Source organism: Oryzias latipes, chromosome 13, assembly GCF_002234675.1.
Source record: "Oryzias latipes chromosome 13, ASM223467v1".
Classification (NCBI taxonomy): Eukaryota; Metazoa; Chordata; class Actinopteri; order Beloniformes; family Adrianichthyidae; genus Oryzias; species Oryzias latipes.
The window spans coordinates 24,189,778-24,210,014 of record NC_019871.2 but is presented as its reverse complement, the minus strand read 5'-3'; the positions used below and the strand labels follow the sequence as shown (position 1 = coordinate 24,210,014).

General features: G+C 40.5%; 1 protein-coding gene and 1 long non-coding RNA gene across 6 annotated transcripts in view; one reads left to right on the top strand and one right to left on the bottom strand.

Moving 5' to 3' along the window:
* Positions 1-5,958: 5,958 nt before the first annotated feature.
* The window catches only part of LOC110016249, a 74,938-nt gene continuing 60,659 nt past the window's right edge, over positions 5,959-20,237 (bottom strand). Inside the window, exons 3-4 of the long non-coding RNA XR_002291565.2 lie at positions 6,812-7,053; positions 5,959-6,416 (exon numbers count right to left, since the gene is read on the bottom strand). This is a non-coding gene — a long non-coding RNA (uncharacterized LOC110016249). The remainder of the gene's footprint in view (positions 6,417-6,811; positions 7,054-20,237) is intronic.
* The window catches only part of zbbx (zinc finger B-box domain containing), a 58,977-nt gene continuing 55,602 nt past the window's right edge, over positions 16,863-20,237 (top strand). For 2 of the 5 annotated variants that reach the window (XR_002291564.2, XM_020708420.2), the window contains exons 1-2: positions 16,865-17,107; positions 19,869-19,982. Coding sequence is in view for 4 of the 5 variants with exons in the window: in XM_020708420.2 (XP_020564079.1) it covers positions 19,873-19,982 (110 nt within the window). In the remaining variant the exon portion in view is untranslated. Of the gene's footprint in view, positions 17,108-19,868; positions 19,983-20,237 lie in introns of all 5 variants that reach the window. The other 3 variants (XM_020708421.2, XM_020708419.2, XM_011482848.3) reach the window with 3 other exon arrangements.

Below are 20,237 nucleotides of genomic sequence, written 5' to 3'. Positions count from 1 at the left end.
CCCTGATATCCTTTCCATCTCTGCCTCAGTAATCTCCCTCTTCAGCCGTGCCCCTCTCTTTCTCCCCCCATCTTCCATCCATCATTTCCATCTCCTTTCCTGCTGTGGTTTGCTTCGTTCTCTGTGTGTCCATCAGCCCCCCCCCCCCACTCCACCATTTTCCCTCTCCCGTCCGTGCATCTGTTGCCTCTTCTCGCGCTCCCTCCCTCGCTGTCTGTTCTTCCATGAAATTAAAGCCCTATAAGCTGCTGTTTAATCAGACCCTGTTTGGGGAAGTGCTGTGATGACAGAAACTGTCCAGCCCAAGTGCTGCGCCAGTGTGTACATGTATGCATTTTGCAGCATGTGCACATGGAAAGCTGTTTCTTTGTAAATATTGCAGGCATTGGAATCTCTCCAGGTTTCCTTTTGGCACTGTTTGTGTGTGCTGACAGATTTGTGTTTAGTTGGCCATTACTCAACAAATAAGCAGCGTTGTTAGGTGGTATCGCTTTGTGCTAGGGATAATTTAGCAATAGAAATCAGGAATACTAACTGTCTAGGGTTGACTAAATAAACACATATGGATCAAGTCTATTAAATACATCTTTATCATCACAAATATGAATGAGTGTTTGGAGGGAGAGGGAATTAGCAGCACAAGAAATCATCTTTAAATTGCTCTTCTGTTACATCTCCAGCTCAGCAGCTGCAGTGGTGCTAACAGAAATGGTCTGACATTTTGACAAATTCCCTTCTGGGAAACAAGGACTGATGCTGCCCTTATTGCCATCAAGTTTGAACAAGGTGATTATTTAGCTTGTCCTAGATTTTCAAAATAAATAGACCCATCACCTGGTCAGAAAATGTGAATCCCATTTAATGGCCGCAGAATGAAAATCCCAGCATTATTCTGAAGTGAGGTTACATTTGTGCAGTAAATTACTAATATTTTTGGAATAAATTCTACATTTACAAAATGTGGTAAAAAAAACCCACACAATTTCTTTAACACATTGATTTTGCTAATTTCCAAAATATGACAGACCCTGTCATGGTGCCTCTGTCAGCTCTCCTCCCCCTCTCCTCTCTGCTTGGCTCCTGATTCATCTCAGCTGTGTCCACTCACCTCATCATCCACCAAACCTTCTTGAGGAGATCCAGAACCAGCATTCATCGCCAGTTTGTTGCCCCAGATGGTGCATAGTCTGGTCTCATGTATATTCTAGGCCATGTGTTCTAGTTCAAAGAGTTCAAAGAGTTTTTACGATGGCGGCGGCGCGCGCGTGTGCAGCGGCTCTCAGCTCTCCAGCATGGCTTTTTGTTCTATTGTTTGTATTTTATTTACTTTTGGATTTTTGCTACGCCGATTTTAAATACCACCGCCAGTACCTGATAGACCTTGGTCTGAGACAAACCCAGTCGGTAACAAAGAACTTTCAGCAGCGCCACAACATCCCAAAGGAAATAGCGAGGCTACCGGGATCTCCGTGGATGGTAAGCCCACCCGGCAAGCGACGAAGGCGGAGGAGAGAGAGGAAGCAGAAGCGAGGCTGCCGGGCTGGCCCAGAGGCTAAGCTACGTAAACAACCGCACAGACCCGCAATTCCAAGCCTCCTCCTCTCAAATGCAAGGTCCATCATCAACAAGATGGACGAACTGGAACTACTAACAGCCAAAAACAGCTTCACAAGGAACTGCAGTCTGATTATCATCACCGAATCATGGCTTCAACCGCGTATCCCCGACGCCGCGATCGAGCTAGCGGGACGCACGCTACATCGTCAGGACAGAGATCACAGCTCCGGTAAGAGCAGAGGAGGGGGGCTTTGTGTTTATGTACACAACGAATGGTGTAGCAACAGCAGGATCACCGAAAGACACTGCTCTCCGGACCTGGAGGCTGTAGCCATCTTATGCAGGCCCTTCTATCTCCCGAGGGAATTCACGGCTGTTCTGGTGCTAGCTGTTTACATACCACCAGATGCTAACACTAGCACGGCTCTCAACCTCCTGCTAACTATCATCAACAAGCAACAGCTCGCCCACCCTGATGGACTCTTGATTATTGCTGGGGATTTCAACCAAGCACGTCTTAAAAATGTGCTCCCCAAATTCACACAGTATGTGAAGTTTGCCACCAGAGGAGTAAACACTTTAGACCAGGTTTACTCAAACATTAAACAGGCTTACAAAGTCACCCCCCTCCCCCATCTAGCAGGCTCAGATCACCTCTGCTTGTCCCTCACCCCCACCTACACCCCCCTAAGAAGGAAAACAAAGCCAGAAACAAAGACCATCAGGATCTGGCCCGAAGCTGCCCTCACACAACTGCAGGACTGCTTCTCAAACACACTCTGGGACACTTTCTACAGCCAAAATCTTCAAGAACACACGGACACAGTCCTTTCCTATGTAAACCACTGCGTAGGCAATGTGACTGTGAACAAAAGGATCAGAATTTTCCCAAATCAGAAACCATGGATGACCAGCGAAGTAAAATCTCTCCTAAAAAAACGAGACACCGCCTTCAGGTCAAGGGACAGTGACTGGCTCCAATACAGCACAGCCAGATCCGCCCTAAAAAAAGGCATAAAGAAGGCCAAAATGGCCTACAAAAAGGAGATTGAAGAGCACTTCGCTGACAACAACCCCAGGAAGATGTGGCAGGGGATAAACCACATCACAAATCAAAGGAGCAGCAACACAGTGTCCACTGGAGCGGATGCCTCCTTGGCAAGGGAGCTAAACCATTTCTTTGCCAGGTTTGACACGCAGAGGCCCCCAGCAGACATGCCACAATCATCACCACCCCACACCAACAGTACCCTAGTACTCCAGGAGCATGAAGTACGACGGGTGCTTAAATCAGCCAACCCCAGGAAGGCAACGGGACCAGATGGAGTACCAGGCAAAGTACTCAGCGCATGCGCCGACCAGTTAGCAGACGTTTTCACCAGAATCTTTAATCAGTCCCTACAACAGTGCAGCATCCCAGCCTGCCTCAAAACCTCCACCATAATTCCGGTTCTCAAAAAGCCAGCAGCAGACAGCCTCAACGACTACAGGCCAGTCGCCCTCACGCCTGTAGTCATGAAGTGTTTCGAAAGACTGATAGCAAAACACATCAAAGATAATCTCCCACCCACCCTCGACCCGCTCCAGTTTGCCTACAAACCAAATCGCTCAACAGATGATGCTATTTCCACCACTCTTCACTCTGCCCTGAGCCACCTGGACCACCCAGGGAACTACGCTAGGCTGCTCTTTCTGGATTTCAGCTCAGCCTTTAACAACATCATCCCAGACATCCTGACAGAGAAACTGCTTCACCTGGGCCTTTCTTCCCCCATCTGCTTATGGATTAAAGACTTTCTGTCAGAACGACCACAATCTGTTAAACTTGGACCCCACCTTTCATCCACCATCACCATCAGCACAGGATCACCACAAGGATGTGTACTGAGCCCTCTCCTCTTCACACTCTACACATCGGACTGCACGCCGACCCACCCCTGCAACACAATCATCAAATTTGCTGATGACACCGCTGTGGTCGGGCTCATCTCAGGGGAAGATGAGACTCTCTACAGGGATGAAGTCAGCAGACTGGAAAAGTGGTGTTCAGGAAACAACCTCCACCTGAACACCACCAAAACCAAAGAAATAATCCTGGACTTCAGAAAGGGGAGAGTGGACCCGCCCCCGCTGTATATAAATGGGGTCAGCGTGGACAGGGTTCACTCTATCCGCTACTTAGGTGTGCTGATCACAGAGGACCTCTCCTGGACTGCAAACACCACTGCGGCAGTAGGGAAGGCCCAGCAGCGTCTCCACTTTCTGAGAATACTCAGGAGGAACAACCTGGACAAGAAGCTGCTGGTGACCTTCTACAGAGCCACCATCGAGAGCATCCTCACGTACTGCATCACAGCCTGGTATGCAGGATGCTCGGCCGCAGACAGGAAGGCGCTGCAGAGGGTGATCAACACAGCCCAGAAAATCACCGGCTCCCCCCTGCCCAGCCTAGAGGACATTGCTGGCTCTCGCTATACGAGCAGAGCCAGGCAAATCATCAAGGACTCCCACCATCCCAACCACCACCTGTTCCAACTGCTACCGTCAGGCCGACGGTACAGATCGCTCAAGGCTCGCACAAATAGACTCAAGAACAGTTTTTTCCCCAGAGCAGTCAACCTCATAAATAAATGTGAATCCCACAAAAAGCTGTAACTTCGTGCAATAACTGTAACCAATGTGCAATATTAACAATTCCCAGTGCAATATAATGCAATTTAAAATAGTTATTTAGCTTTGTACATATGTATATTTTCAGTGAAACACAATTTTATTGTGTTTTACAAGATTATCTATTTTTATTGTTTAAGCAGCTGGAGAGCACCGGTAATCTCGTTGTCACAAGTTTCTTGTGTAACAATGACAATAAAGGCTTTCTGATTCTGATTCTGATTCTCGTCTAACGGTTTTTTATGCCTCGCCTTCAGGTCTTTCATACCACGAGTGGACACCTGAGTCTCCTGTTTACCGGAGCCGAGGAACCTCACAGAATTCCAAGAACCCTCAAGCTACGCCACGAGCCAACTCTGACCTCCGGCCAAGCCACGAGCCATAGGTACCTCCAGCGACATCACCTGTCGCTCTCCAGGCTTCAGCCATGTCAAGATCTCAGCCTCCAGCCACGCCAAGATCTCAAGCAACTCCAAATAATATAAAATCAATTACTTACCATCTTACTCAGTCTTATACCATCTTATACCATCTTACTACTTCCTTCCGGGTTCCAGCGCCTGGGTCTGACTCGCCTATAGCGAGCCATGACAGACCAATTCCGATTAAAATTGTGTTTTTATGTTTTTAATATGATCTCAACAAAAAATGCATTTTTGAAAAGGTGTATTTGTGACATTCCTCCTACATTCTGATCCATATACTTGGAGACAAATAGATCCATGTACGTCATAGTTTTCTTTGTCTGAGCTGGAATCGGGCTCGAAACTGTACAGCTGGATAGCTCCAATATTGCTCGCCATTTTTGTTGTACTGGTAAAGTTAATTTGGGGCTGTGAGAGGCTGTAAACTAGCTGTAGAGCATGTAAACAGAGAGCTCTCAGCAACAGGGAGTAAAAAGGGGGTGGTGGGGTTGCTCTGTGCCATCAGTTTCGACCACAACTCGGAGTCAGATTATTCACAAATTCCTGCAGCTTCGCAGAAACTACGTCCTTAGCTGGTAAAAGAGCTGGTACATATGTGCTCATGTATATATACCAGCTCTTTTACCAGCTAGTTCAGAATTGACAAAGCCTCTAGGATAAGAGGTGAAACGTCTTCTAACTTTAAAAACTAAGTCCAGATGATGGCCCTTAAACCTACTACTATGATGGAATCAACTTGGAGGAATGAGAGTCTTCATAGATATAGTCCTAGAAGACAACACAAGTTTTTTTTAGATTTTGGCCAAAAACAGCATTATAATAATTAAAGACCACTGGGAACACTTTAAATATATCAAAAGAGGATCAGAGTGGAATTTAACAAGTTTGAAAAACCTGATGAATGTTAGATTTCTGAATAAATTTGACTTTTTTAAACGACTAAAGCAACAACTGGAAAAAAGCGCTCAGGAATAGTCAAAGAATAACCCCCTGAGTCTAAGCTGATTCCTTCATTAAGCAGGTCTTACTTGATGTCACACATTGCAGTTTTATTTTTTTATTTGTATAGGAACTAAACAAATATAATTTGTAAACTTGAGCATCAGAGGTACGACCAGCGGGATTCCAAATCTTTAAAGCCAGCCAGGTAAGCTGTTCTTCCCCGCTTTGAGTCTTTACATTAATCCATGAGCTGCGCTATAAGCTAAAGCTCTATGTGATTTGGGTTCAAATTCAGGCGAAGAAGACGCAGGCGGATGTGTTTATGTATCTCTGCAGTGACTGCATTGTAAAGTTTCAAATAAAATCCCTGGTAGATTTTAGCTTTAATACAAGAAACAAAAACAAGCGAATCACTCAAATATTTTCTCTGCACATGTAGATATAGCCATATTACATACAAATCATCAGGCAGCGGTCTCCTGCTGATGGCATGGGACTTTATTCTTATTTATGATGGAGTTACACACTTTTTTCCCTTGCCTCCTAATCTTCATACGGGTCTGTTGCACATCACCATGATTGAACCATAGTTTTATATCAGGAGGAGAGTTAAAAAATTAAATTCCCCCAAAACAAAGATTTCTCCTAAGAATGAATAGTGCTCCCATCCCACCATGCAAAGCTCCAGCCCTCATTTTTTTAAGCTCAGGCTGTGGAGTTCTTTGACATTCGTCCATCTCGTTTTCCACCGATAACCCAGAGGTGGCAGTAGAGGTGCAGCCAATGATGTGAGACTTGATGCACGTCTGCAAAGTTGTGTCTCTGAAAACAGAGGAAGGAAAAAGGGTGCAAAAGATTGATCAAGAAAAAAGGAAGGTGAAAAAACTGATAGGTAATAGATTTTTATTTTAACTCTACAATCGTGTGCATCGTTTTACAATCGCTAAGGGATAGGAGAGGCATTGTTGGCTGTAAATCTCGTTCACAATGCCATTTGTTTCCATGATCTGTGGCAGAACAATAAGCAGATGTGATCAAACAGAACCAACTTGTTCCCTTGGTTATGAAATATCAAGTCTGACCCAGATTTGCATGCAACAGTCTCAGCCACGCTTTTCTGGAGTTAGATGTAATGAAATATAAGAAGCAATAGAAGAAGTTTGTCATTATTTGTTGATATTTTACACTTTCTTTCTTCTACACAGTTTCTACCTTACCTCTTCACTCTTACTTAATATTTGATGTGGCTGGATAGCTCAGTTGGTTGTGTGTTGAACTGGAACGGGGCAAACCAGGGTTTAATTCTCAGGGGGTGCGATGAGCTTTATCCTAACCATGTAGCCACATGGGGGGGGGGGGGGGGCGAAGTCTAGGTCCGCCCTATGCCGGTCCCCAGCCCGGAGAAAATACAGGGTTGTGTCAAGAAGGGCATCCATTGTAAAAAATTCTGCCAGAGCACCTGTGCGATAAATGAAAGGTCATATGCCGAAAGGTGAACGACAACTCTGTTAATTATTACATCAGATTGTAACAACTGCTTGCCACCAGAGACACTCATGATCCAGATAACTGTGATCATCCACTTACCTGAACCTCGGTTGAGGTGTCAGTCTCCACTCGACGTGCTGCTGTGTGAGAGCCTGTCTGGGGCGTGACATAGAAAGACCAGCTTGTGCTACTCCACATGATGGAGAGCCTCTCACGTGCATTCCTCTGTGTTCCTCTCCCTTCTTGCCCTTTTGCACTGTCATCTCTTATACCCATCCGTCTCCCTTTCCTTTCCGCACTGAGCCTCTCAATTTTTCACTTGGCCTTTGCATCCAGGCCTCTGGCCTCTCTCAGCTCCACAGCAGCTCTCATTACCTCTCTGTCTCTTTCTCAATGACACGCAATGACCAGCCATCACTTATTGACACCTTGATATCCCGCAAGCACCATGGCAGCTTGCTTCGCCAAAGCTACAGCTCTCGCTGTCCCCTCTTTGACTTTCCATCGCCGAAACTCAATCTGCCTTTTATGTCGTCTTCTTGTCAGTTTTGCGCGAAGATAAATTGTCTTCTTTGCCCGTTTTTCCTCCCTTTCACTTGTTCTTTGCTCACAAAATCCCACTTTAACATGTTTTCATGACGGAAATGTCTTTTTGTTCTTTGTTCTGGTCTTTAGCTCCATTAATTTCTGCATTCTATATTGTCATTATTGGCATCTATATCTGACAAGCTCTGCTCTTGCATAGCCATCAGATAACCTTGTGGGACTACCTGCCAAACGGTTAAAGGATGGTGAGGTGTGTGGGTTAGACTGCCCCGATAGTGCCAAGGACCTGAATAAGTATTCTTGTCCATACTTCCCATCCCAGTGTGGCTTATAATGATCGCACTGAATCTCATTCTCGGCACTTGGCTGTCTGGCCCTGGTGCAGCTATAACACTGTGACCACCTGGCCCATTGAGCAGATCCTCCTCTTGTCACTAAAACAGCTCTGATCAGGGAAACAAATGACAAATGAGTGTGTACTGACTGGTTCTACGAGTCTTGTAATTGAAATTCAGGTTTATGTGATTTGGGTCTTTCCCTTTTACACAATTCAATATGCATCTCAATGTATGGACCACATATCGAAACATACAAGAATGAACTACCGTATTTTCCGGACTATAAGTCGCACTTTTTTTCATAGTTTGGCAAGGGGTGCGACTTATACTCCGCAGCGACTTATATTAGAAATAAATTGAAATAAATACATTGTTAACCCTCCTGTTATGTTCATTTGTGAGGAACAGAGATGATGTTCCTGGGTCAATTTGATGTATGAGGTATGTGAAGTGTTAAGAGGATGTTAAGTGACTCAGAGAATCAGCAAACTTTTTTTTACAGTAAGATCTTGAAGGCTAACAACATAATATTCTATTTTCCAATGATTTCATAGATTCAGAAATGCAATAAAAGTGAAAACTGTTTCTACAAATACAGGATGAAAACAGAGTAATAGTTGGCCAATGATGCTTCATGAAAAGAATAAATAAATAAGTTTGAGAAAAAATTACTGTGAAATTATTAGATAAACAGTCTGCTATGATTGTGTCATATAAGGTTGTGAAAGTTAAAATGCGACTTATAGTCCAGTGCGACTTATCTGTGTTTTTTTCTACTTTATAATGCATTTTTGGGCTGGTGCGACTTATACTCCGGTGCGACTTATAGTCCGGAAAATACGGTAACTTTGTGGCGATATGATACAGTCCAATTATTTTACCTAAATGAATTCAATGTGTTTAGTGCACACAACATGCATCCTTCACTCTGGTTCACCTTCAGCCAGTTGCAATTGTCAGTTATAACTGACTTGGTAAAAGCGAGCTTGTCATTAGACGTTTTCTTGTTTGCATCACATGTACATAAAAAGGCAGTTGAGAGAACAACAGGAAGAGTATCTAAATAAGTTTGCCAGAAATCGATTTTTTACTTAATGATTGATTTCATACCTTTTTACAAACATAATCGTGTTCATATCTGCGGTTTTCAACCGATACGGCTGCTAATCTCAGGACTTTTTCTTCGGTTTTTCGATACATATCTGTTATCCTTTACATTTCAAGTCTTTTCAGATCAAATGATCACCCTTTTTTAGTAAATTTGAGTCAATTTTGAGCTCTTTTCAAAGAGCTAACTATCATGTTTTTGAGGATCCCTCTGCAGGTGTCTATTTGCCCCATGCTTGGAAGATCATAATGGTTATTTGAGAGAAAAGTACCGGTATATTAAATCTACATGGATACAAGTTTTTGAATTTCTGTGCTTAGATGAGTTTATGACCTGCTCCAATCATCTTTTGATTTATTGTAAAAGCGTTCCCAGTAGTCTTTCAATGGTGATTATACAGTTTTTTGTTGTCAAAATACAAAAACTGTTGTTTTCTAGGACATAGTTTCTACAGAGCAGCAGTGGTTTATTAGAAATTCATCTCTGAATGACATGTTGTGGGTGAGACCATCGGCGTAGAGTAAGCCTGCCACCACTTCACTGCCCCCATCTGTTTGACAGGAAAACCAAGACACACATGGATCTATTTGTCTGCAAGTGGATGCATCCAAATGGAGCGGAGCAGGGACCTTATGGCATGTCAGTAGGTTCTACGTTCTAAGGCTTTTCAAACAGCTTTTTTTTGTGTCTGCTCCTGATTCACAATAATTTGTATAAAGAAATACTTAGTGTTGCAATTTTGAGCCTAATTTTCTTTAGATATGCTTTCCATCGTGAGAAAAATGCCAAAGGAACTTGCTAAAAACACCAAAAACAAGATTTATATCGGAATGGGACATTAAAGCCTGATGCCTGGGTTTTAAAGTCATAAAAAAAGGGACTTTCCTTTTTTCTGTTTATTTGGGAAAATCTTTTATAACTTGTGTAAAAAAAATACATTTTTGCCATTAGAAGCACAGTTGTAATTCATGTTGAAATTTCTTTTTTGCCTCTCAGGAAATGTAATTAGTTTAAATATTGTTCTTCACTGAGAAAAAGCGTTTTATTGATTGACAAAAATTAGAGTCCAAAAGGAAAAGCTCACTTGGTGTTAGCAGCATGACACACCTTATCTGTCTCCCACCCAGATGATTGACCAGCTCAGGATTCCTCAGTTAGGTATGGTGGGAAAATCAACGATAAGGATGCTTTAAAAGCAGGACCCAAAGATCACCTGGTATATCACTTTATAACTATTTATTGATCATTAATTAGACCCTTTCTCAGTGTTGTGTGTTTTTATATAGAATAGTTTAGTGAGTGCTCCTACATAATCCTGCCATTTTGTGCAGGATAATTTTTATTTCACTTTCAGGGTTTCTGAAAATTTCTAATTTTCCGCTTTTAAATAATAGTATGCACTATTGTAAACTGAAGTTGGCTGTTGTGTTCTGCTTTTGTTATGAACATCCTTGCACTTTTTAGAGGAGTTCATGCCTCCTTTTCGAAAACTCAAACTACAATCTGTTGACATCATGTCATGGCTGAAACAACATGAGCAGAATTCATAACTGAATTCTTATTTTGACTTACCTAATCATAGTCCGGTGCGCTAAAAAACCTGCTTTCATGTTCATGTTTTAGTTTCTGATGAAGCATCGATGGAGAGGAGGTCACTGAACAAGATCTTATCCATCATGGACAACTTAGACCGTCCTCTCCACCCGGTTTTGGACAAACAGCAGAGCTCCTTCTCTAGGAGGCTCAGACAGCTTCACTCCAAAACTGCCCGGTACTGGAAATCCTTCATACAATACAACAACCCTGTACAATAACTCACAATGCAACAGATAACCTTTGCACATTTTTCCTTTTTTTGCACATTTCTTTTGCAAATCTTTTTACCTGCTCTGTCTGTAAATAGCTTTTAAAATTATACCACCTTATTGATGGCATTTATGCTACATTTTTAATGTTTTATGTTATTCTTATTCTTTTTTCTCTCTTATGTTTACAAAGCTGTCAGTTGCTATGGTAACGAACAAATATCCCACGTGCGGGATCAATAAAGTAATTCTGATTCTGATTCTAATTCTTACCGTTGGTATGACCTGATGATGTGACCAAGCACAACTATTTCAAAAAATTTCTTAGTCTTGGCAGGTAAAACCCTGATTGATGATCAAGGGCAGAGAAAACTGTCTGATGTCTCATCCACCGAAAGGACACTATCACTTTGAACACCATAGGTTGCCATGGTTTTCCTCAAATGAAAAAAAAAAAAAACAAAACAAACGGCTCCAGATCTTGATATGTGCACACAAGTATCTAAGCACCTTTTGATCCTTTTCAGTTAGTGGATCTGTCTCAGTACTTGTTCCATTAAATGTGGCACTCTGATGGAACAAATGCAGAGATTTCTAATGAGATTCTAATTAAAGCAGTAACTCATGACAATGCATTAAACTAAAAACAAAGGGATCTACTTTTATTTTAAGTCTATAATATTAAAAAAACCAGAGGGATTCTCTCTGGGTAACACCCTATAAATAACTAGAGGGTAAAAGAACTCAAATACTCAACTGGATGACTGTAAATCATCCCTGCTAAATTTAAGCTGTGGAGATCCACAAGAGTTAATATTAGGTCCCACACTGTTTATCCTTTTCATTAATGACATACACACACTTGGTATCAAATACACTCAAATACTTTTTATATGCCGACAACACAAGTATAGTCTGTACAGGGGAGAATTTCAGGGAAATTGAAAAAACAGTAAATACAGAAATAGGGAAACTAAAACAATGGTTGGACAAAAATAAACTGTTACTCAGTGTTAACAAAACTAAATTCATTCTTTTTGGAAATCGCCACATTCCTGCAGATTTAGAAATAAAATTTCCCATTGATAATCATGTTCTGGAAAGAGTGACTGAAATCAAGTTTCTTGGAGTAATTATGGACCACAAAATAAACTGGAAACCAGAAATAAAGCAGGTCAGAGCTAAACTTGCTAAAAGCATAGCAGTGTTGGCAAAAACGCGCCATACACTCACTCACAAAGCCCGTTTACAAATGCATTCATTTATAATACTACCATATTTACGGTACAGTGTAGAAGTTTGGGGAAATACTTCAAAAACAAATCTAAAGTGCTTGTATATCTTACAAAAAAAGCTGTTTAAATTGTTCAATAAGTGGATTATGGGACACATACAAACGCTGTATTTTTAAAGTCAGGTTTATTGAAACTATGGGATCTAGTGAAACTGAAAACAGCTCTCATCACATATAAAGCCAAATACAACTAACTTCCAATACAGCAAATGTTCACAGACAGAGACGGGAGTTACAATCTAAGAAAACAACTGAATTTCAAAAAGCAGTGCATTCGCACAACAAAAGAGAAAATGTGTATATCTAATTGTGGTGTGGATTTATGGAATGGATTAGATGAAGGTTTAAAACAAAGCAAAAGTTTACATGTATTCAAAATAACCTACAAGAAGTCACTAATAGGTCTTTATAAGAAGCGATAAAAAAAGTCACTTTGTACAGTTGCAATGCAAAAATTGTACCATGAATGTTTTGTACATACCTGTAAATTGAAATATGCGCATCATCAGGTGTTGTAAAAAGGGGTGGGATCAGACAAGATTTCTCTTCAACCCACTCATTTTGAAGCGCACTGTGTTGTCTTATGTCTTTTAAGCCACTGTTTTGATTTTTCATTTGTGTTTGTGTTTCAAAATAAAAGAAACTGAAACTGAACTGAAATAAAAGTGTTTTCTAAGGTCTCATCAAAGTAGCCAGATTGAACTTCCTTTAAGATTCCAGCTTTATTTTTTTGTGACAAAATCTGTTGTAGTTAAATAATCTTTTTTTTTTAAAAACTACAATCTTTAAAAGACAGAATGTTCCTGTGAGTGATGGTTGAAATGTTCAGGACTTTTGATGCAATAAGTCTGAAACCACATAAGCACTTCAACCCTGTTCTTCATTCTGAGTCGTTTCAGTCTGAGCTCACTGGCTTGATGGCCTGATTCTTATTGTTCCCAGCATTTAAATTCAATGGAAATAGGAATAGTACTCTAACAGTCCGGACGGGAAATTGCGTTTCCTTGAAAAAGGTTACAGTTGCTTAACTAACCTCCTGGAGCAATCATTGTTGCAGAAGAGCTGAAGAAGCCTCAGGCTTTTCTCTCTTGTGTAGAAGATGTAATATGCAATGCATTATGTTTATCAGTTCCTGCAACTTTTCTCTTGGTAAAATCAGCTGGAGGAGTCAAACCAAGCACATGTCCAGATTTTATTTCTCTTTAACTTTATTTAGCTGTTGGTTTCGATGGTACCATCCCAATCAAAACTGTACAGTCAAAAAAAAGTCCAGCAAATACATGTAACACCTGCTCCAAACAGAACCCTAATTTGATTTTGGTATTGCAGATGAAAATATTTTGACTAGTCCACTTTGCAGGTTGACATGCTTTACCAGCTCCACCAGTTTTCCTTGGATTTGAAGTTCTGAAATCAGCTTGAGCCTAAATGAAAGACCACTGGGGCATCTTCATAAACAAGCAAACAAACAAACAAACAAACAAACAACTAAATAAATAAAAACTACCTTTATGCAATAAATTCACCATTATCCTTTTTGCTTTTTATTTGTTATTGTATATCTAAACAAAACACAGTTATGTCTCATGTCATGATCTGTCTGTAACATGGCCACTTTTCAGTGCATTTATGAAGGTTCAAACTTTTTTCTCAGTGATGCACGTCTCTATAAAATGTTGTTGATGTAGAGCGGTCAACCTCTGAATGGACTATTAGAGGTTTGATTCCCGCCTTGCCTACCTATGTGTTGAAGTGCTTTTGAGCAAGACAGGGAACCCCTTTTTGCTCCTGGCGGTTATAGGTTGGCGCCAGTGTTACAGATTTATATTTTAAAGCGATTTGTAGTTGCATTGGTCCAGGGGCCATTAGAGCGGAATCACCCCGATTGCTGGGGAATGTGACACCTGCAGACAACATCATCGGCAACTGGAGTTGTACGCTCATAGTGCAGTCGCCTGCAAATTGAGCCTACATTAGTATTAACCAGACCAGGGGTGGGCAGACTACGGGCCAGATCTGGCCCGCCTTTATGTTTGGTTCGGCCCCCAAAACAATATCAGAGCCGCATGATTTTTTTTTCAGTCTGGCCACGCGATCGAGACCCACATTGAACATATTTTATTCCACCTTTCTGCAGTCTGTGCCCCAAGGGGTGGCCGTGGTGCAGCGGTAGGGCGGTCATCCCATGATCGTAATTTGCAGGTTCGATTCCCACCTTGCACGCCCTTGCACGCCCATGAGTCCAAGTGTCATTGGGCAAGACACTGAACCCCACCTTGCCTCTGATGGTAGGTAGGCGCCTGTGTTTGGCAGCGGAGCCGCCACCAGTGTGTGAATGTGTGTGACTGTGTGTGTGACTGGGTGAATGAGTCCATGACTATAAACGCTTTGTCCTTGTAGGAAGAAAGGCGCTATATAAGTATATATATATATATCCTTATAGTCCTGTAGAACCAATAAATGAGGTTGTTCCGGTGCCAACACCTGTTGCTTAAACTTTTACCAAAGTCCTATTATTAATGTATTAATCATTTTTACGGTCAAACACAGCAACTGTCATTCAGTACTGCCAAATATTCATTGGGTTCCAATAATTTCAAAAGGATTGACACATGACTGTACTATGCTTGTCCTTCTCCTATGACCGCTCCGCTGTTTCATCATACACATTGTGTGGCTCTCTTGTTCTTGCTCTAATGTTGCTCCTCCATGTGCCCTCTGGCCTCTCACGATGCCCTACCACTCTGGTCCATTTCTGAACTGCTCATCCCTTTCTCCTCTCCTCAGCCGCCCCACTCATCGGTATGCCACCGCACGTCTTTACCGAGCTGAGGGAAAACGAGGGAAGGAGGGAGAAACTGTTTAGTAACTCAGACAGAAACCAGCTGGAGGGTCACAACCCTTAAATGACCATCAACACACACACACACATCCACACACACACAGAGGCGTGCTTGATAAGTCATACTCCAACACTTGGCTGATGGCAGGAGCAATAGGTCATATGCCAACAATGTTGGAAGAGACAGACACAGGGAAGGCATGGACAGGATTTATGACAGGGCTGTGCTTACTGAGCTGTACCGCAGTGTGATGTGCAGAAACGCTGCTGTATAGGAAGTAAGGACACAAAAATGTCAGTAAACGTGGGGCCAGTCCTTTTGGAACCATCACTTTTTTTAGTTGTTGAATACAAAACCCAAACTGGTTTGATCTTAAATGGCGCGGAGGAACTGTGGAAGACAGTTTAAAAGCCACCAACTGCAAAGATGTTGGAACGTATTAGTGCACATATCAGAGAAAACGTTGACATATGTGAAGCCACTGTGGTGTGAAAGAAGAGCCTGCCAATCTGTGACTCGAAGGCTTGTTTATCCCCCCCACTGTTAACTAAAATACCACATAGGTTGCCTCAGCGTGCTGTGCAGCTGAAATCCCTTATCAGGCAAAGACAGTCAAATCTTTTACATTTAAAACAATTGGCCTCCTGAGTTCCTGACAGCTGTAAAACAAATGCACCTGAATGCCTTAGCATTTGAATGAAGACAAAAACACTAAGCATATTTTTTGCAGCATATTTTTTAGTCAAACCATGTAAATTTTTTGATAATTAGCTTTTAATGACATAAAAGAAAATAAAGAAATAAAAACAACAGTATTTATTTCATTTTGATCCACAATAAAGATAATGTGTTTAATATTTATCCGCACATTGGTCTTTATTATGGGGATTTATATTTTGGAATGAGTTTGCAATAATTCCTGAAGCCAAAAAATATATACAACTTTTAACCTTGAATTTGCGCAGCAGGAAAAGAGATGAGCTCATTTTATCAGTCAAACTGTTTGTCTTTGTAATTTCCCTGACCTGGAAACTGTTTTGCTTTGATATAGACTGATTATTCTGAATGCCCTGTAAAAAAAGGTTACAGCTTTTACCAGCCAAACCCATCTTTTAGGGGTACAACGATTAATTGATTTATCTACTAAACGGTTTATCCAACCAGATAAATCTGTTTGTGGCAAACTTAATTAAATTGACCTACACCATTAAAAAAGTGCTTTGAAAATAAAATAAATTGATTATAATTTATTTTAAAAAATACCATTTGGATTAAGGCCCTGTGGGTTTATTTCATTATAAGGTAAAAAGGAAATCTAATATACTAAATTTATATTCAAGACGGTTTAACTTCTATTTCAAATAAGAAAAAAAAGGAGTAGGCCTGTTTTTAAATTTACCGTTTAAAAATTAACTTTCTTTTAAATACCTAGACAAATGCTTACACTAAACGTATGATTTCACAGTGATATTAATAAATGAAGTCACTTGAAGGCAGATGAACGCGCAAACCCAATTTGATCATTCCCACACATGCGCTCTTGGGGCTTTAATGAGGAATAATCCCGTCTCTGATCTTTAAAGCTTTGCTACATTAAATATCAAGAGAGTTTTATCTGATGACTAAATCTAAAGTGTCCGGAAAAGCTAAATAAATAAACAAAAAGAAACAAACAACAGTTCAAAGCGTTAATCAATGCTTCATTTTAACGCTGCAGGCATGATAATTGGAAGGATATTCCCTCTGCTGACGATTATTATGGCGGAAAGGGAATTTGATGCCTTTGATTTAGATGTTTATCCCCCCAAATTTACAAAGCCTTTGTGCAATAATCCGTAATTAAAAATTCAAGACTCTTTAAGAGATGCAGAAATGCCCGCAAACACAAAACTCCAACACTAACTCCATAAACTTGTCTGCGGAGTATCGCGAGAGCCACGGGTTGCCATGGTGATGACATCACAACAGAAGTACCGACAGCCTCTAAAGTGTCTTTTATACTCTTTAGAGGAGACATTACGAAGTATTTTGGAATATAGAAAAGCAAAGGTGAACCATCCGGTTAAGTAAGAATACTTTTGAAGTATTCAGGTAAGTTATTCCTAAAATACTCTATTTGTAAGTCGAAAAAACAAGAGAAGTTTCCGTTTAAGTAATTAATTAGATGCAATGACGTCCGCATCATGTCCGCGCTGCCACTATATGGCAACCACACAGAGTAAAAATAATTTAAATCCATTTGTACGGCTGCTCATGTACTTTCTAATTTACAAGTAAATGTTACTTAAACTACCTATGGGCTTTATATGTTGCCCACCAGCGGCTATTTTAAAGTAGCGGAGTGATTAAATGGCACACAACAATTACAATAAAAGTCTTCGGTTGTTTTTTTTTTTTAGGTTAAATCTGCCTAATCTCACAATAAAGAACAGAACAGCTATTTTTTTATGATGTTAATTTTTAGAGAGTGGGTTTGATAATGGAAACCTGGGATTTGGGGCTTTGCATCATCATCTGCTCAACATTAACTCTGCTTATGTTTTTTAAAGAAAACATTTGATAACAGAAAAGAAAAACAGGACAGGTGACACAAAATGCAGCCGCAGAGAAGAGAGTATCACTAAATCATTTTAGCTGTTTTCAAAATTCAAGAGATTAATTCTCATCATTAAAAATGTGACAGTTTTCCTTAATGTTTTTGGTTTAAATCCATTTAAAATAAATACATGACCAAAAAACTAAAATAAACATGCTACTGCAGTTGGAGGGAATTCGCGTTTTGTGGTTGTCCATGACGTTTGTGCGTTTAAGGCTTTGTGCTGCAGGGGGCGCTTTGACTTTACCAGCTCTGGGGAAAATGCATTTCCTAAGTCTCCCTGTCTTCCACACCTGAAGCTCCCTCCTAATGACAGTGGTATAAAAAGTGCATCACCCTTTCTTGCAGCCTTTTCTGGATTCTAGAAGAATTCCTTCACTACTCACTACTGTACTTAGTGCACCATATAGTGTGTTTCTCATTTTGTGGTTCAAATCCACAATTCCAAAATCCAGTGCCCCCAGAAATTTCCTGTCTGTGTCTGCGGGAAAAAAAAAAAAAAAAAAACAGTGAGCATGGATGCTCTCTAGATATAGACCACAATGCATTGCATTGCACCAACTAAACTCAATTGAACAGGTAAGTTGAATGTTTATTGATCACGTTACAAATGTTTTGAAGCTCATTTGTTTGATTTACGATTTATTATTGTTTTATTTATTGCTTGGTGGTTCACATGATCTCTGCAGCCCGTTGATGAAGACATCTGTATGCCTGCAGCTGTCAATCCTTTCTTTCTCCATCAAAAAACCAGATCTCCACGTTTGTGTGATAATTCCATATGAGGAGGAGCACTTTCTGGCATTTTCGACGTTCTTCTGCTAATATAACAGACTATTTTCATTCATCTTTGTTGTTCTATGTTGAAACGGGACGTATCATCTGGAGGAGGGGTGTATACAGTTCACACATTGGTCTTCTGCGCATGACAGGTTGATGACGTAGTGAGAAAAATGGATTTCTGGGTATGAGAATAAGAAGGAAAATAAAAGATTGGTCCTTTTCACCCAAATGTGTCTCTGAGCTCTTTATTTTACATATGAAACTCAGATTTACCGGCACCGAACCCCGGAAAGCCGGCTACACTGACAATAATCTGATTTTGAGTCGCCAAAAGGTTCAGAATTTCTTTGTTTTTGAAACCTAAATAAAGCTTCACAAAACGTCCACATCTTTCATCTTCAAGCATGGCTCTGATAAACAGCCAGACAACTTTGGTGTTTTTTCCTCGTTATTTTATTACTTTTTTTCTTGTAAATTTATGACTTAAAAGTCGGAATTAAAAGAAAAAAGTTTGTAAACTGGTCCTGCAAAAATCCATCGTACAATAAAACAATTTTAACTGTGAAAAAAAAAATTTTAACTTTTTTTTATTAACCATCCAATTTGTCTTTTTTATATCACAGTAGATTCCTAAATAGTCTTCATAAAATATTGATATTTATTAGGTGTTTACTTTGGAAACTCTGTGAGGTCATATTATTTGCCGTTAAAAATAAAAAGTAGTGAGCATGTCGGAAGTGCTTCTATTTGTTTTGTCGTTAGGGAGTAGGACACTCTGAATTTTAGCTCTGTGAAAGTTCCTGAAGGTCTGAGAAGCAGGGCATGATGGGATCAAAAAAGTCATTAATTGTAACTTGTTATAAGATGTTGTTTATCACCAATATTCCTAAACATTTATGCTTTTTTTTTTTTAAATCTGGTCATTCACCTTTTTAACCCTTGTGCTATCTTAGATAACCCCACCCTTACATTGACGTGTTCTCCCTACCATGACAAAGGTGGATAAAGGTGGAAAGATTTCATGTAATCCATGGACACCAGTGAAGATCACAAATCATTGAAGAAAAAAGGTTCAGAGCACTGTCTAGTGGGTCTAGATGACCCAACTCCCAATGGTAAAGTGCCTAGGAGAGCACAAGGGTTTATAAAGGAAAGGCTGGTTCACTAAACTAAGCTTGAGGCAAGATAACCCATGTGAGCTTTATCCCAACGTTTGAATTTTTCTCATTTGTTTGTTTACAGTTGAAGTTTCAGTCACTCGTCCGTCAATTTTCTAACTTCTAAACGGTTCATCGATTGAGTTTACGTCTGTGGAAGACTGATCCATTAGCTGATTGACTTAAATATTAATTGCTCATAAAAACCAGGGATCCGCCGGTGCAGAGGAAAGCGAACAGCCCTGCAGTTAAACTGCTGCATGATTGACTGTTAGTAATTGCTTATATCTATTTGATAGTGTTTTTGTTTCCACAGGAACATGCAAAAATTGAAGCTGACAGTTGAGAGCCTGGAAAATGACAGCAAAGAAATGGAGGAGAGACTGCAACAGCTGAAAGAGCACATGAGCAAAGAAAAGGAGGAGAGAGGGTGAGTGGGATAGAAAAAGATAGTGAAACATTGGGAGTGAATAAATAACAGTGTAAAGGGTGAGTTGTGGCAGAAAACATTGATTCTGATGGAGATTTATATCCCAGATTTAAGTTTCAAGTTCAATATGTTTGCTGTTGGTTGTGTCGTCTGCCCTTCCACATGAGTAAAACTTTTGCTTAAATGCTCAACAAACTTGTTTACCTCATGAAAAAAAGGTTAATATTGTTCTACAACCACATTTTCTGAACATAT